The sequence below is a fragment of the Ooceraea biroi genome, chromosome 10 (genome assembly GCF_003672135.1).
Source record: "Ooceraea biroi isolate clonal line C1 chromosome 10, Obir_v5.4, whole genome shotgun sequence".
NCBI classification, from domain to species: domain Eukaryota; kingdom Metazoa; phylum Arthropoda; class Insecta; order Hymenoptera; family Formicidae; genus Ooceraea; species Ooceraea biroi.
This window is the reverse complement of record NC_039515.1, coordinates 13,400,705-13,419,670: the sequence shown is the minus strand read 5'-3', so window position 1 is coordinate 13,419,670 and position 18,966 is coordinate 13,400,705. Positions and strand designations below refer to the sequence as shown.

General features: G+C 37.5%; 1 protein-coding gene across 2 annotated transcripts in view; it reads left to right on the top strand.

Annotated features, from left to right (window-relative positions):
• Positions 1 to 18,966, top strand: part of LOC105286029 (mannosyl-oligosaccharide alpha-1,2-mannosidase IA) — a 738,960-nt gene that overhangs the window by 5,018 nt on the left and 714,976 nt on the right. Inside the window, exon 2 of one of the 2 annotated variants that reach the window (XM_026972917.1) lies at positions 214 to 426. In XM_026972917.1, the coding sequence (XP_026828718.1) occupies positions 214 to 426 (213 nt within the window). Of the gene's footprint in view, positions 1 to 185; positions 427 to 18,966 lie in introns of both variants that reach the window. The other variant, XM_026972919.1, reaches the window with a different exon arrangement.

Here is an 18,966-nt window from a genome sequence, read left to right as displayed (position 1 = left end):
AAACCCCATTGTTTTGTTACATCATTAAAATTTTAAATCTAAATTCTAAATCTCAATTAAGATACACTAGTACGTACCAGTGCATTTCAATTAAACCCTCTATTGTATTCGTTGTACCGTATTGTACAATAATCGGCAATTAAACGCATACCGCGGTTTACATGTGCCATCTGAAACGATCGCAGAATGCAACGCGATTGCGCGAATTTTTAGGCGAAGATCGATGAGGAGTATCAGCAACAAAAGACACTAGAAAAACCGGATATGGGTGAATTGCGAGTACGTACAAGTAGTTCGTCATCGTTGCACAAGGAAGAAACAGTTTTAGTGACAGTGCCACCAGCACCCGCGGATAAACTGCCAATTGTTGTTGGTGGGGAAGATAAGGATCACATCGCCAGGCAGCGAAGGGATAAAGTGAGAGAGGTAAGACTTTTTTCTACAGAACTTTTTCGCATGATGATATATGTATGTAGGAAAGGATTAATTCACATATAAAATTTATTCTAACGATGATTTTAACGAGTTTTAAAATTAAAAATTTTATGTATCAAGAGGCACGGTAATGTCTCGCGCCAAGTGTACGAGAAAACAGAGTACCTCTTTTACGCGAAACGACGTTTCGAGAGACCCTTCGATTATCAGATCTCAATAACAGCTGATCCGATCAACTCTAATCCGAGTCTTCTAAGTAGACTCAATGGATAGCTTGGGTTCGATTTGCATAAGAAAAGTGTTTTCATTTTTCTTCTACGTGTCCTACGAGCGGAGATATTGCGATGCAAGGTTCGAAATGTGACGATTTTACGATTGAGATACTCCGTTTTCTCCTCCATCGTCAAGTGAGGGCAAGAGGAGTCGCGGAAAGATTATATATTGTCATTCGGCATGGCAAATATTTTGTGTTTGATATTTGATTGGCAAGCAGTTTTTCCAATGAGACTTTTAGAAATTGATCTTTTGTGTTGTTGCGACTCAAAAATGTATTGAAAGGCATTTTTGAAATCAGAGATAATGTTCGAACCGTACATCTCCGAAAATAGAGACAAAAGAGAAAATTTATAACCGTCAACGAAAGCAGACGACGTATAATATACGTTTAAAGCATTCGAACAATATTAATTTATTTTCATTATTATTTATATCAATATATATCAATATTCTAATAAATTTACATTAAAATACAATTTTACATTAAAATAAATTAAATTTCACTTCAATTTCCTTACAAATGAACAACGATAAAATGTAAGGATGGTTTATTAATTGCAAAAACGAGATACTGCATTTTCGTATATGAAATACGTGTATTTTAAATCTGTTTAATAATATGGTTAAAAAGATGTGCACTTTTTTTATTGGAAACTGTGGTAAATGTTAAGATTAGTGATATGGCTCTGAACAATTTGCAAGAAGTTAGCCATTGCTAAATTAGTTGTTTATTGCAAAGTTATGGACAATTAAAGATAGTGATGTCACCTCTAACCTTAATTTACCAAAACTGTTTTTGTGGAAAATAATAAATCGCGATATTTTTACAATAATCAATGCTTCATCAGTTTACGGTTTTAGCGAGAGAGAGAGAGAGAGAGAGAGAGAGAGATTTTAAATATAGAGGATTAAATATTTCATTAAAGTTTAATTGAATTAATTTGTTCAATTATGTGAAATCCTATCGCAAATATTGAGGGCCATTCGTATAATGTTTACATAATATTTATATTGAAATGAAATCGATGTAATCGACATTATTGAAGGATTATTATTTTCCTATTAAAGAGCTATTTTCAAGTTCTCCATTCTACAAATGTATGTAATAAATTACAAATGTATACATTTCTCACATATTAAGATTCCTTGTTGCTTGCGAACGAAAGATTCCCGTTTATTGCAAACTCATAGAACGCGGCAGTTTCCTATCTCGACCATTTAAATCGAATCATTTTCACGTGGCCCGTGGAGTTCTCGTGGAAAATCCCGTGGCGTCTTGCGTATCGCCGGGAGAACTGCCGCTATTTTCACATAAAGTGGGAAGTGAGAGAAGCCGCGTGGTGGTAGTTTCGCTTGCGCCGACATCCATGTCGTGTTTCACAAAATAATGAACCGGGATTTTAAATTGACCCCGAGAAGTTCAATCTCCTGGCACAATGCACCAGTCTGCGCTCAGCATGCAAATTGCTTCTATAAAAACCATAGGATCATAATGACTCACCTGTAAAAAGAAGCATTCCCTTCCCTGCTACGCCGTTGACTTGCAGACATTGCATATATATGTATAAAATTCCGTTTCTCTCGGTGTGAGTTATTAAATTGCATAATACACAGAGAAAGAACAGAAATCATTCTTGTGCAGATATCGCATTTACGGCATTACGGTAGTATAAAATAATTAGCGAAATATTCTTTCATACATTGAAATTGATTTATGCAGATAGGATGCATTAGTGAAATTTCATATCTGTAATAATTGCAACAATTTACAAATATCCAACTTCTTGAAATAATTTTTAAATGTAATGATTATAGTCATCCAAAAAATTACATGAATATACTCTTTATATGATCTACTCTTTATGAATATATTCATAATATAGATATACTCTTTTTTTATTCGAGATAATTTGAGCGATTGGTTTTTAAAATTATGATATATAAAATTTTCATATAAATCTTTTTATCTTTATTTATATATTTAAATCTTTTTTATATGCAAAATACAAAATAGATACGCGGATTGTTAGAATTTTTTAATCTGTTTTAATTTGTCGTAATTCCAATTTGCTTCAATACATACAATATTCAGAATTGCTAAACGGCTTAAATGAGAATCACTGTGCGGCAGTGTAAGCTGATAATTCGTTATATTCAGATAGATTTTTGCGCGATACCGGCATCCGGGCTCGATTTTATTTAATTCCGTTCGTCGCTTCCACCTTCCGTTTTTTGTTCTCTTTTTTGTGCTAAATAAAAATGCGCAGGATTCGCAGCCTCCTATCTCGTTCAGTTTGCACTTTTGCGACGTTATCGATTACAGACGTAATTTTAAGCACATGTGATATTTTAATTGGGAAATCATGCGTTTACGATTGTACGTGGAAATTTTAGTTACTCTGTCCTCCATGTGTAAGAAAATAACTTGATTTCTTTGTTTTTTTCTTCAAAAAGCCGAAAATTATGCATTTGCAATAATTAGCGTACATTAATCCAAGTAGAATAAAGAATAATCATCAACCGACGCGCGCAGTATATCGATTAGATTTTCATTGCATTCGTGTGTGAATTGTTCGCCATTCGTCATTTGATGCGGAATGGGATATGTAGTCACGCGATATCCTGTACAACATAGTGATACCAATAGTGTAGAAATCAAATCACGCAATTTGTGCCGACATTCTGCTACCATCTGTCGGAGAAATCTATTTCGTTACGAATAGAAAAATTTATGTTAAAATATGCTTTCTCTATTGCATTTGTGACAATAAAATTTATTTGACAATAAATGTATTATACTACATTCTGGAAGCAAACAAATGTGTATTCAAATCGGAATTTATTCAATTCAATTCAATCGTATCTTATTAGAAAAATTTTTGTCTGTGTTGTTGGCACATAATCAAAAATAATATATGATATTGATATTGATCATTGATATCAGCAGACATTTCCTGATAACAGCAATACGATGATATGTAAAATGTGATATGCTATAATGTTTCTTTTCGTTGATTAGAGTTGCTTCATGCTCGTTCGTCTTCATCGTTCGGTTTGCAATATTTTTTGATTTTGGTTTTACAATTTCTTTAAGAATATTATTTTATTTGAAGAGGTAAAAGGAGGAACGCGAAGTAGACGGAAGAATATCTTGTATTTTCTATTTTAACAATCTCGCAATGGACTCAATATCATTCCATTATACCGACTGCATCGTTTGAATGGGAACACCGATTGCGCAATCATTGCAGCCGACAACTATTAATTGCCAGCATATTACGTTGCGAGTAGTGAATAGAGGCTGTCGATAAACAAGTGACGGAATTAATATCGTGGCCGTTTATTGTTTGAAATCTATTGATTGTGCAATAATGAATGCTCAAGCGAAGCGTGCAGTATCATCCTCATGAGAAATCAATTCATCCTTCATGTCGACGTTGCGCCGATGTGATAGCATCGAAGTCAATACCAGATTTGATTCCACACGCACTGCCAGCAATTGCTAGGTCTTTTATGGCACAAATGGATGTTAAATTATCATGTGAGTACGACATACATGTTCGATACCTTTGTTAAAGGTCATATCAAACACGCGATATCGTTTTTCTAGATATCTGACACGTGTCCGGTCACGTCAACTTGACAACTTTTATAGCTTAGCCACGAATCCGGAATCACATAGCAATTCCATGAAGCCTTGAGTGATATAGGAGCATTCTATATTATAATTTTATTTAAAACTGTCAGTTTGTATTATTTCTCGTTTTATCACAAATCTTATAAAGTCTGTTGTAGCATATTTTCACAAATAATACTCAATGTATGACTGTCGTTGTAAATGCATTATATGCGACGCTATTGTACACATTACAAAGGAAGAAAATGTTCATGGGAATGAATACGTGGAACGGGAAGTTAAAAAATTAACTACACGTATGAATGTGTGTGTGTGTGTGTTTTCATTAACGGTCTACAATCTGCCACGCTATATTGGCACCATCTATAAAAGGTTGCCACAAGTGGCTTTTACTGAGGTGAATTCTGAAAGCGATTTCAGCCGCACACTTTGTCAGCTCGTCCAAGTCATCAAACGTGTCCTTTGGTTTGGTTCTCCAACCAAACTCATTATTTCAACGGTGCATTAGCTGTATTGTGTTCACTCTCATATAGTATTGGCTTCACGGTCACGTGCTGATAATCGGTATAAATTTAATTTCTCTGTAGTAAAATGAATTTTTAAAGTGCCGTTCAATGAACATCCGCGATCTTCTATTAGTTTTTGCAGAAAATGTTTTTATCGATAATCAATGTCATAGATATACGTCTGCCTAGCTTGCCCCCCCCCCCTCCCCCTCACTTGATCAAAACTTAACGAAACAATTATATAATAATGCGCTATTTATGCGCTCTTCAAATTCGCAAGAAAAAATTTTGCGCTCATTTCGTTTAGTCAAAAAAATTTTTTTAATGGGGGACTGAGTAGGCTGCCAGTGAGCCCCCCACATAGTAATTACAAGTAATTCTGAAAAACAAATATACAGGATTTATGCGCTAATTATGCGCTCTCACATCAAAGTAATTTCGATTTTTGCGCTGCATCCCTTAAGGGGAAGCTAGAGTGGCTAGTGAACTCCTTCGCGTCGTCTGTATTACCGACGGAGTGAGTAATTTTCTTTAATAGATCTTTTCATTAATTGCGCAGATCAATTTGTATATAGAATTGAAACAATAGTTTTAGCGAGTTTTGAAATTTGAAATGCAATGTATATTAACATGACGTCTTGCGAGAAAAGTATTTTATACTCAATCGTCCCATCAGCAAGCGACTTTTCTTTTTAGAAATCAACTCCTGATAAACCTCCAAAACACAATGTGGAGAACATTGTTACATTATTTATATTTAAAAATATATATACATGTATTTATTAATTTAATTAATTCGATACTTAAATTTAAAATAAATTGATTTTATTCCAATTCCAATATGTTTTTATGCAGCATAGAACAATAGTACAGGGTATAATAAGTATTATTAATAGTAATGTTAAATATATATTATATATATATATATATAAGTAAAAGTAATATTAAATAGATGTGTGTGTTTGTGCAACAAAATTTATTGTATCACTATCGATCCAATGAAATTTTATATTTATTTTCTTCTGCGTGTGACGCATTATTAATATAGAAAATAGATTTCAGTCATATCTGTTACACTTTTAACTGAAATGATCTAATAAACATTATTACATCAAAGATATTTTATAAGAAATCCGATTGCAATAGCAAAACTGCAACAAACATAAAATTTTTGTGCTTACATGAATATACGTTTACTAGTGCAACTATATTTGTTAGCCAAACCAACCACGTTCCGAGTACACTTTCCTGCGTTTTGCAATCAAATCTGTATTAGCCAAATCGTTTCCCTCTGTATAACAGTCAACATTTTAACATGCTTCAACTTCGATATGGCCACATCGAGAGTCCGTTTTTATTTGCTATCCCGCACATATGTCCGAATTTTCGCTTCACGCAATGAACATTCGTTGTGTAAACACATCAATGTCGAACTGCGTGGACAAATACGGATGACAGTGAGATTTTGGCTAGCAACTATCACATCTGATGGTCTATGAAATTTCCGAAGTATTCACCATGCACGCTTCTTTCTCGTACTTTATGACTGTGCCATTATGTATTTATCGGATCGTTAAACCAGCTGACCCGCGACGAGCGACCCGATTTCCATTAATTTTTAATCACCTCGAATTGCGGTTTTTCGATCTATGAGATCCGCACCGATATTTAATGAAAGTTTTATTCACCGCATTCGTTGTTTTTGCTTTTACTAATAGGTTTCAGTTTAACCGAGATATTCGATCGTTTATCGATAATTGTGACCAGAACCCAAGTCTCGATAACAAGTTACTCATTTTTTATTTACCCATTTTACATTAATGCATAAAAGTGGATATGTAGGCGGGTTATTTTTTTTTTGTTTTTAGTGTAGTAAATTATCAGTTTTCGAGGGAAAATTAAGCCGCACTCATACATGTACACGTACACACACGATACTTGTAAATCCGGTAAAATTTATTTTTCCACGCACCGGGAATATTTCATATAGCCGAGAGCTGCATGTCACGTTCTTGTGAAACATTTAACGAGAAATATAAGAAATTTTGTTTCTCTCCACGAAAAGCAGTAAAATCGGATTGTCCTATTTATTTGAAATATCTGGCTTGACGAGCGACTTCATGCTCATAATTTGATTTAATCGCGCGCAAGTCGTCACCATGCTTGCGTCTATCTTTGCTGCACGTTCTATTGATTGCGGCCACTTGTTCTTCGCTAGGCAGACATTTGCACGCGCGAGAAAGCTTCTGCATTTTACAGGTATAAAATCTGCATTTCTTTAGTAGTACGGACAGTTTTGTGATAAGCATGATTGCTGTCAGAGATTTTAAATCGTTCCAGTCTCTTTGACGTTGCACGATTGACATAAATTGTAAGAATATTTCGGCCTCTTTCTTCTCGGATACTGCAATTGAAAAATGTAGAATAGAAAAGTGGATAAGCGGTTAGTTCGCGCAAATACATTTCCAGCGTTCGTTTGACATTTGAAGAATAATGGTTGAAAAATTTAAAACCACGCGATTAAAATATCGCTAAGATGGAAGAGTTAATGTAGAATTCATTTTTAATAGATCAGGATCAAATCAAGATCAAATGATGTTTGTCTCGGATACTTCTCTTTCTTTTTTTGCTCTTTCTTTCTTACTCCATGCGAAATCGTCGTCAGTCGAGCATCTTTCACTTGCATGTTAAATGTAAAGTCCGTTTTATTAGATTGTTCCAAATTAAATGTCCGAGTTTGAATCGCAAATTTGAAGGGTTATAACTAAAAATAAATAAAAAGCAACTAAGTGGCGTACGTAGAGAAAGATTTGCTGAAAAATACTGTATGTAACATTAACTGGTTACCGCAAAATTGACAGGTTAATGATAGACAAATCATTACATTTCGAAAATCGGAAATTTATTTCGGAACAACCTAATAGACTATGTAATATATTGCGCTAGATTTGACGCAATTTCTTGAGCAAATTTTTGCTGCGAAAATTGCTTGCCGTTAAATTATATTGTGAAACGTATCAGTTATATAGGAATATCGTGGTTATTAATAGGAACATATATAACAAAATGAATAATACAGAGACGAGTAGCGAGGCAATTATCATAATCTTTCACTAATTATAAACAAACAAGTAACAAAAGTTTGTTATTTTTTCGGTGAAGACGAAGCCCCTCCACCTGCATTACCCACCTCACGCAAAGACTATCGAGTCATCGCGTGAAAAGCCGAAAACATAGACCTCGTTGAACCAATGTAGAATCGTATCGATGACTCGATAATCTTTGCGTGAGCCGGGAATTTATCCGGATGTTGTTAATACGATGATCATTTTGTGGCTCTTCCTCGAGAGTATGATAAAAGCGGTGAAAAGGAGGAATGGATGATATATTCGCCTGCAATTCATTTGCAGTCCACTGTGAGTGATTGACTGAACACTTACAACTGCGAGATCCGCACTATTGCTATTTCACTAGAATTGCAGTACAGATTGTGTAAAGAGACGCATTCGGACTTGAAATTTGGCAATCAACGTGGTTTCATCGGTTACATGTAAATTGTAAACCGTGGGATTGGATTTATCAAGCGAAGTAATTAGAGTTTTGTAAATCGATAGCAGTTAAATGAAACGCGTCTGTATGGAACATTTCGCAACGTATTTCGTATCTGGCTTGAATATCTCGTATGAAATTGCAATTTGATAGACAAGTTATTCTAGATGTAGTTGCAGGTAGCAATAGCTGCAAAAGCGCGTCAAACGTTCGATTTTACTTCGCAAATAAATATTTTTAATATTCTCTCTCTCTTTCAATTTTGCTTAACATATAATCTTACAGCTTTCTGCGTTCTGTGTACGAAAAATTTTTCATATACGCAATTACTTTCGCTTTGTTGCTTTAGGAACCGCGTATACCTTTCTAGAGTCGTGCTCGGTTCCGTGTGTGAAACTAGATTCTATTCACGTAAAACATAAGAAAAGTTCACGACTACGCACGGTTAAGGGTTTCGCAGCGTTTCCATCTATTTGTGTATATGTGGATACATTCGGATGCATTCGAATAGACGAATCGCATTTACGTATGATGCATGGTAATTATGACTCGAAGATCTAGACTATGCCGATGATATATGTTTTTAGCCTATTCCCACAGGAACATGCAAGGTAAGCTCTATGATATACAGGGTATGTTCCTTATCTCGCGTCCACTAATATATAATACATATAGTATTATTCTTTATGGAAAATTGAGTCGAAAAGTCCTAAACTATTTTTTCTGCGATGCTTAATGAAAGAGATATTCTTAAGTAGAGTCTAGCCAGTCAACGCCGTTCTTCTTTTAAAAATCCAAAGTAATACTTTTTATCGGTATTACTTTGTATATTGATAACACAGGGTATAAAGTACCTATGGAATGCGAAAGTTGACAGAAGAAAGGAGACAGGAGAATCAGAGGATCGTCGGAGGAATATTCCAGTCAGAAGATCCTCCGATATGCGATGTCTCTAATTGTCATCCTGACTTTATTATATTTTATTACGATATTGAATATCACGGCCGAGAAACTCGATGGACGTAGGATCCGAAATTATGACCGGCCATAAGCAAAAGCCGTTCAAGAATATTACAGTGTTTTAAGAATCCTCATTATTCCGGGCTCCTTCTAATTTCATCCTTTATCCGGGTGTTTACCGTTATCCCGATTCTCCCGCCCGACAATCAAGTAATAGCGTTGTATCCCGGATTATCGCGCTACACAGATGAAAATTGCAACAGCATGCAATTGATTCTCTCCTTCCGCGCCGACGGTCCTGCCGCATCGCCACTCTCTTTATGCTTTCGAGAGATTTCACGGACATTCCCTCGTTAAGGATACCTCCGCACACCTTGGTCGCATACATGCGGTCATCATCGTTGATCACGCGACGCGCCGCGTAACTGGCAATTCTTGCAAGATTCTCGTAAATTTTGACTCGCCTAATGACGTACTTTAGGGCACGTAATGCTGGGCCAACAGCAGTCTCGTTGATTTAAAAAAATTACGAAATCGGGCGCACGACCATGCGCGCTTCGCGAAACGCACTTCCGCCGATTATAGAATCCCTAATTCGACGACCAGCGGCGGCGCTACAGCCACATTCGTCTTCGTGTGTGTCACTTTTTGCGACTTTTCTTTGCGGTTACATATCTTCCTGCTGCCCGATACTTCCTAATGATTACTAGCAACAAACAGCATCATATGATTGTTCGTGCTTTAAGCGCAGAACAGTTGCGATAGCAAAGCGAAGCAGATAAAGTTTGCAATTAAAGCGACATATAGATTTGAAAATAATTAAAAGCAATTGTTACGGATTCATATCAATACACATGTGCAAAGTAATTTATTCATGTACTGTGGTTATGACATTGTAGTTATGTCAGGATAAAAAGATAGCAATTTATTCTATTTTACAGAACGTCGTAAAATTGAATGGGGAAAATAGAATATTTTGAAAAACAATACGCGAGGAATCGAAAACGATTAAGAACTATTAAGAGAATATGTAATAATAATAAAAGTAAAAAGTATCTGGAAAATTGAATTTAAAAACAATAAAAAATGATACAAGTATTCGGTGGCAGATCGAATCTGAATATATTCTCAAATGATACCATGTATCATCCAGCTTCAGTATGCGCAAAATAACAGAAAATTTCTCTCCATCGCGAGATATGGAGGAACGTAGCGGCGAATTGTTCGCGAATGTCACTTTCTTTTATCGGGCTACGGGATTTTCCATGAGCGAGAGCCGAATTGATAGAGACATATCTTCGTTGATATCGCGGCGATGCACGTCGCGGCCACGTACAGAGCGGACATAGATAAACACACGTGTTCCACGATATCGACTCCGACCGAGCACGCCGCATCTCGGCTATATGTGTGGAACGTGGAATGGAGACGTTTTATTGGACGTTATCCCTGGTCGTTTATAATCATTTCGTGGGATCGGCGGTGCGTCGTGCGGACCTGAAAAATGGAAAGGGCTGCTGATACAGAAGCACGAGGCACGATCACGAGATGCAGAATCGCGGAATTTACGGCGGTTAGGCGAGGGAGGTTAGATGGACGACGATGCTAGCTTGGATTGTCCCGGTGGGCCGGTTATTAAATTTCAACATTACGGAATTAATAGTTATCTTGATATGAAGGAGTATCGCTCTTACGCGAAACGGATTGCAATAAATAATAAAATATTGTGGATTACACTGCGGGATAGTATTCGTTGTTATACAAGTAAGAGCCCTTGATGTTACCATGATAGTAGCCGTAGTTTTTGTTTTTAATTAATCGGAAGATTAATCGGTTCCACCTGGAAGCAGCGATTTCAATGCTGGCACAGGAACTCATTATGACGGGCTGATAATCCTTCGTAAAGCGTCAGTGTAGATCGCTGTACTCTCGGTTCTTGGTCGTCCTGCAGCTATTGAAAAAGTAATTTGTTCCGCGCTCTCCCGTGTTATTCTTTTTTGTTTCTCTAAATATTTGCCCGTCGGACAAAACGGAAATATGCGAAAGTCATTTACGGCCATCGCCGGTGCTTGGTATATGTATTCTTTTTTTTCATTGTGTCTGTGTGAACAGCGGCAAGGGAGGAGTTGACGGAAGGGAGGACAGCATCGAGAGTCCCAAAAGCCTCCACCTTTTGTTACGCTATCGCTCGTTTATGGCGCCGGCACTCGATAAAGCACCGGACGAGGCATCACGGAAGACCGATAAATCCGCAAACAAAAGTGGATTATGACTTTTCCCGCGGCCATCGTTCACGCCTTTTATTACGCCCGGTGCATACATGCAAGAGTGTGCATAGAGTTTTTTTTTGCACGACGTGTACACTGGACGAATTTGAATATCGAACCGGGCGCCGCGAGTTATTACGTCCTACGCCTCCTGTCTACCGCGAGATTTCTTTTTGCTCCTTTTTCCTCTTTTTTTTTATTTCAACATGAACTGAATATCAGCGACAGGTCTTTATCATCAACGAAATATCAATGCAAACGTCCTTCGCGTTATTATTTCTGTTTCTTTTTTATATTTTCAATGCATTTGTATTCAATTGCGAATAAAGGCAGAGTAAATGTTAATATGTAGCAAAAAATGCAGACAATTCAAACGAATTTTCAAACATTGGGTCAAACGATGGTTTATTGTACCATAAATCTCTTTATAGGATCTAAGTATGTTTATATCTGATATGTAGAATATTCGTATAGTCATATTATATATTTTACATTTAATTAAGATTTAATATTTAACTTTTTTACAATTTAGATTGTATTAACACTCTTTTTGGGTAGCTTTCTTTCTTCTTTTTTTCTCTCGCATGTTATATTCTCTTTTTTGATTAGAGAGAGAGAAATTTACTATCATTTTTGTTATTACCAATAATATATTTATATATTTATGTATAGAACGAATGATATGAATATTAAATAATCATGAGGGGAAAGGGAAGAAAATGAGGACCTCACGAACGCGGAAGCACGTAACAGTTGTTAAATGCAAATATCAAGTATTGACAATCCACCGTTTTGCATATTAGCCATCTCGTCGTCATCCACGTGTCGCTGGGATTTTCATATTTATTTTTGCCATTGGCTCGCCACACGATACGCCACAATAACAGTAATTAAACAATCGCGGGGCAATGAGGAGAGGAAAATGAAAATTCAGAGTCATGTTATCCCATCGCCGCTATCCACACATGCAAGACTCATTTGATTTATGATATTTATACACTTACGTCACTTGTGACGCCCAAAACTTCCGTACTATTAATCGCCGATTTCAATTTCTGCAGCAAAATAAAAAAAATGCATGAGAACAACTGTCATTGTGCTAACATAATTAAAGTAAGATTTCGTTAACGAGTATTGATGCAACATTATCCATCAACCCATGCATAAATCCGGTTATCCGTACATGAATTTTCGACGCGATTTATTATACGTGACCTTTCGAGCTCGCCTAAACCTTCCACGCAGGTTGTGATTGCAAATAGGTAAACGATGCGTGAATTGAGCGTTGCTGCTTGCACACGCTTACTTTCATTGAAGGTATTTCTGCTCTTTAATTCGTGACCGGTTAACGGAGCTATCCTCCACCGCATGTCAGCTATTCGCTTGATAAGCAACGATTATTGCGATACACCTACGTATGCCATCGTGGGAGGCTTGGCAGCCGAGAAGGCAACTGTTTATGTATTTCACAAATCGCGTTACGTATAGCCGGCTATGAATCCATGAGTATCGAACACGAAATAAAAGAACAAACAAAAATCAGTACACAGCGATGGCTCCTCTAATGATCGAAGATCATCGCATGACTATTCGCGCGCCTCTTAACGGTACCACTTCCCCCTGTCTTGGTTTCTGATCGTGCCCGTTGAATTTGCGGCCTGATTAACTGTCGTTGAATGACGTTACGAGCAATAATTAGAGCAGTCAGCGACGTAATGTCTGAATCCGTACCGCGCGATTACCACGGAACTAACTGGCCAAACCCGTAGTTCATTCGGCGCGCGTATGATTATCCATCAACCGGGGAATATGCTCGGAGGCAAAATACCCGGCGGGCGCTTATGGCGATGTCATTCATTTATTTTCCGGTCAGCGCGCAGTCGTATCCGTTCTGATATTCGTGCACTTGCCTGAAAGGGACGCCGATTAGTGACACGCCGTGATGGCTGATCGATGGCGATTTATCCGCGCAAACGCGTGATAAAACGTTGAAAACGGCGCGTCGATACAAACTACGTTTAATCCGTCGTATTTAATAACCATCGGCAGGACCGTCCCGGGGAGTGTAACGGCGATCCCGTACGCGTTAACGGATATTGCATTATATCAAATGATCGGTAATCGTAAATGCCGTTGCTCGTTTGGTCGATTTATTCGCCCGGCGTTATTAATGGTTGATTGATGTGCGCCATGCAATACACGTCTCGTATTTTATTCGGCCGCGATTCGGGGCAAGGAACTGCCTGTGAACGATACCGAACGATACAGAATCGAAAGCGAGACTCCGATAACAAATCCCCGATGAACTACGTCGTAACTGTATCGTATCTCTCCGTTTTCCATGCTTACCAGTTTCAACGTGGCTGCACAAGCGCAAGCTTGGATAATTAGAAGATTGCTTCCTTTCACGCATATTTACAATTTTCGGCTATTGAGCTATTTCAGCGGCGGGGTGATCTTCTGGAATGTGTCTATCAAATGGAATTTGATAAAGTTCCATGTAGGAAGTATCTCATAACTTCATAAGGTTTCCGTCAGACATGAGCAGTGCGTATTTCGACACAAGATTTGGGTTAAAACTTGAATTATACTTATAAGAAAGCTCCCTCCCGAACAGAAGATGCGCAATTGCTTCTAAGCCGAAGGTACGTTTCTAACTCGACATACCGACCCAATTCATTCCTTGAGAAGCCGGAAGAAGTTTCATGAGGCACTTTCGCTCTCTAACTGAACTCTCTCGGCCGACTGTTGAGGTCGCATCAGACTGGTTTGAGCGAGTGAAATCGATATTGGCGCTGTTCCCGGCAGCCACGTGCGATTCCCAGTAGACTCCTGTTTCTCTGATAGCTTGCTCTCAGCTGCAACGTATCGAAGGAGCGTGTTGCTGTTATGCGTCTGCGTTCTTTACTAGGAAACCTTACCGACCGCTGGTCCCGATCGACTTTTTTCCGGAGAGGTGCCCATTTCAGATCATGCTCACTTGCCAGACGAAGCGAATCCATTCGTCATAGCGACTGGTTCCAGAGGGATGCTGGATAACGGAGAGATGGCATCAAGTTATAAGAAGATTCTTCAATATTCGTTGAGAATATTGGCATCTTAATCGCACGAATAGAACTTTTTATTGCTTTCATTTTGCTTATATACGCAGCATGTATCAAAGTCTTCTTTTAGGAAATTGCCATTGTTAATCTAGCGAACAGTGTTCTTTTTTCTCTAAAAGACTTAAGGGGAAGCTGGAGTCGTCTGTATTACCGACAAAATTGAGGATTGTAGCACACAGAATTCTTGTCATTGATTGTACAGAATAAAAGATCCTTTTCCACAAATAAAGTATACGTAGTAAGAAAGTCCGCGAGACAGAACTTTATATTCAAAATGGAAAAAGTTCAAAAACTGCAGGTTTGTTATCGGCTTGTGACCTAACCTCATTAGATTAACTTGCCTAATATGAAAGTTATGGACTTTGTATGCACAAAATCGCTGTCTAGCGGTGTGAGGACACGATGGAGGAATTCGAGGATGCTTTTAGAAGTGTAAATAAAAAGATTTCTGTGCGCTACAATTTTGTATATAATTGAATATATTTTTGCGTAACATCATGTCCCAAGAGTAAAACAAGATTAGTTCTTTGATATCGTGCAAAAGGATTTTTCATTCTGTGTAACCAATGAAAAAATCTATTTAAAAAAATCGCTCACTTCGTCGGCAATACAGACGACTCCAGCTTCTCCTTAAATATATGTCTTAGAGATAATCGAATATCTTGTTGGGAATACATAGGAATGGATAAAAATTAAATGTTTAATTCTCATCAAAAATATTCAAATGAACTATTATACTGAAGGCAATGAATTTGTAGACATTGAAATACTTTGCTGTATATGGTAATAGTCGGTTTAATCAGGTTTAGACAGGTGCTAGCAACATATAGGGAAGAGACAATATATCGAGTAAATTGGTGCATGCGCGTACATTTATGAGTTTGAATCGCACAATTATGATTACTTCGCGTTAATTCATCTCACGCATAGCGAGCTTTACTCGTAGCATTCTCGTTTTCTTAGAATACACGCGATATTATAAATTTCGTAATTGTGCACGCAAAATGCACTCTTAAATACATTAAACTTTAATTAATTAAACTTGCATAAAAACCTCGGATTATTATTTCAAGTGTACAATCAGTACAATAGACGCAAAGTGTGTACGAGTTGATTCGATATAATAATTTCAACTCTTAAATAATCTGTGAAAGCGTTAGAAGCGTTATAAGAAATTTTGTGAGAGATTATTATACCATGAGATTTACGTATTAGATAGAACAAGCACGTCCGTTATAGCGCGACACAGCGTTCCGAAGGGACATCGAATATTTCGAAGATGGCACCGGAACTTGGAACTGCATCAGCGTTCGTAATGGCTCGATGGCACGCGTCCTTGACTGGAATATTAATACTCCAGCTACAAGCATTCCGGAGGGACACATAAAGACAAGAAAAACTCACAACTAGAAATGTAAAATTACGGTCAGATTCAAAGTGATAATTACGGTAAAATGGTAATTTATTGGTGATTTTGGTACAATTCGTTTTTTTTATAGTTTTATGCACAAATGCTATTTGTCAAATAGGCTCTCTTCATGTTTTCCACACTGCATAATACATAAGTTAAAAAAATATTCTATTTATATTTTCATGAAATGTACATTTGATAATCTCTGAAGTATTTTTGAGATGAAAAAAAGGAAAATATTTACAATCCTCCGAGAGTATCGAGAGTAATCGAGAGTATTAAAGTTTCGATTTATTAAATCTGAAGCTTTGCCGATCTGCTGTATCCTGATATATAATATAAACCACTTATAAGATACGTAAGGTTGAAATTTCATATTCTTTTAAATTTCTACATAGTACATATTTAATATGATTTCTCGTTCTGAATAAATTATTTGAACTGAAGTGAAACAAAGCCGAACAGCTGACAAACATAATCTGCAAATCCGTGATATATTTTATTTTTAGATGGGACGAGAAGAGAGTTGACGTTTGGAGACATTTTGTTCTCGAGAAGAAAGCCACTTGTCCAAAATGTTTGAAATATTATAACGATGCAAATATGAGTTAAATAAAATATTTTTTAAATTCATCTTAAAGGCAAAATGCTACTTTTGACTTTTATATCAATATTTCATTATTGTTTTTCAAAATTACCATTTTACCGGTTTTCCAAAATTACCGATAATATACAGTAATTTACCGAGTAAATTATCATCAGCTTGGATCATTTTCATCTCTACTCACAACTTACTGAAAATGCTTGACATTCTATTTCCTCTCCTGATCACTTCTAGTCCAACTTTCGCACTCTTTTCTTACTTGTTTATGATTTCCCGGTTAATCTTATAATGTTGTCAGCTACAGGTCTATTATTAATATAGCGACGAGGAATTTCCGTGAACATTTAATTAGCTCTTAATTCATTAATAACATCGACGCTATGTAAATTCAAGCGATATTTTAAAATTTGTGCGTATTCGCCGTATTAAATTCACCGTACATTCTTGTTCGAAGCAACTCTCGCAACATCGGCTCGTAGTTATTGACTTCCCGTTTCCATGCACCCTCGCTTAACGCAGTTAATAAATCGCAAGGTAGTTCTGAACGGTGCGCTGTGTGTCGAATAATTTCCGTGGCGTACGCGAAAGTTTGTTCGACTGAGAAACAGCGATCTCTCCATTACACCTGCCTATCTTTGGGCGTCGGAATTACAGAAACGCGTTTAAATTTGCATTCCATTCCAGTGTCAAATCACCGGCGTGCCGACCGGAGCCGGGCGGAGAGAAAAACAACTATGAAAGAGGAGCAGGTCCCAAGTCTGGATTGCGGCACGCCGAGTTGCACTTAATCCGAAAGAGCAATTCTTCTTACTTTCAGTAGTATATCGTTGCACACATCAAACATTTTTGCTCGTACATTTTTGCTAGGAAATTTTGCGATCGAAAAAACTGGCCAAATGCACGTCAATCTCTTTCATCAACGTATTTAGAATGATACAAAACGTCGGAGATTATTTTTGCAAACGAAGTGAGATGCAGTTGGAACGTTTCGATCGCTGGTTATCGAATCTGGAAGCATCGAAGACTACCAACTGGTCCGTAGTTCAAGGGGCAGATTTTCCTGAGACTTCCGGAGCTCGATAAGCCGCGGTCAAGTGTCTGTTCGTAATGACACTTTATGAGCTACCGCTTCGAATCGATTTCATTTCCCGCACGAGTTAACGAAGCAACAGTCCAGTCAATTTAAACCTTTTTCCGCGATTCTCTGCTCTTTCATGAGCTTCGGTAATTACATGAAGCTCGATAATAACTGGTTTTTACACTGCAGTTTTTTTTGCATTATGATAATTGGTAGATCTGAGAAGATCGTTAATGCAATTACGGTTACTCTTGATCAAATGTTTTGCCATTAAATTTCCTTGCGTTTGAGACAGTCACATTTCGGAATACCGTATTGAATTTTTGAATTTATTTGCGCCGTACGATCGAGGGGCAAAAGGAGCAGATATTAAATTTCGCTAAAGCGTAGCCGAGTAAAAGTTTCAGCCAAACGGCTATGTTTAGCGTTGAATGTGTCACGGGAATACGGGTCGACGTCTGTCGCAAGGTTTCCCGGAGCGTTAACTTTGGTCGCCGTTAAAATTGGCTTTACAATGCGGCGGGTGAGCGGATTGCCGACGGGGATTCGAGAAACGGTCAACGTCGGTTCGATGCGTAGGTTGGGTTCGTGACCGAGTTTATCGAGCAACAGCCGTGCACGACCGAGGTGCACAAATATAGCACTGAGGTTGACATATTCCGGAAAGCGAGTGAGTGACGCTGCAGGCGTTAAGAGACATGACGTAGGATGCGCGTAACTATTGAACAGACGTGCAACGGGGAGCTGTACGAGAGAGAATAGTTGGAAAACGAGGTCGAGAGTACAGGACGATCTGTCAGCGAAAAAAACCGCTGATTGAATTGACTGCGATAAGGTCCCGGGTATTCGGTAAATGTTCCGTTACGAATGTTTTTAACCGGTGTGAACCTGGCACCGGACTTTAACGAAATGAAAATTCTAATGTTTTTACCATTATTCATTTGATTCTTATACGTTGAATTACAGCAGTTGGTGGATGATTGTTGGTTCTTTTGTTAAATAAAGCTTAAAGAAAATCGCACACTGTGTAATTCAATGAAAAATCTCTTCAACTAGTCCGAATAATAACTTTGTTGTGAACAATGAGCGACTGTTAGAACCTTGAAGATTATTATCCGAAATCATGATTTTGACAATAT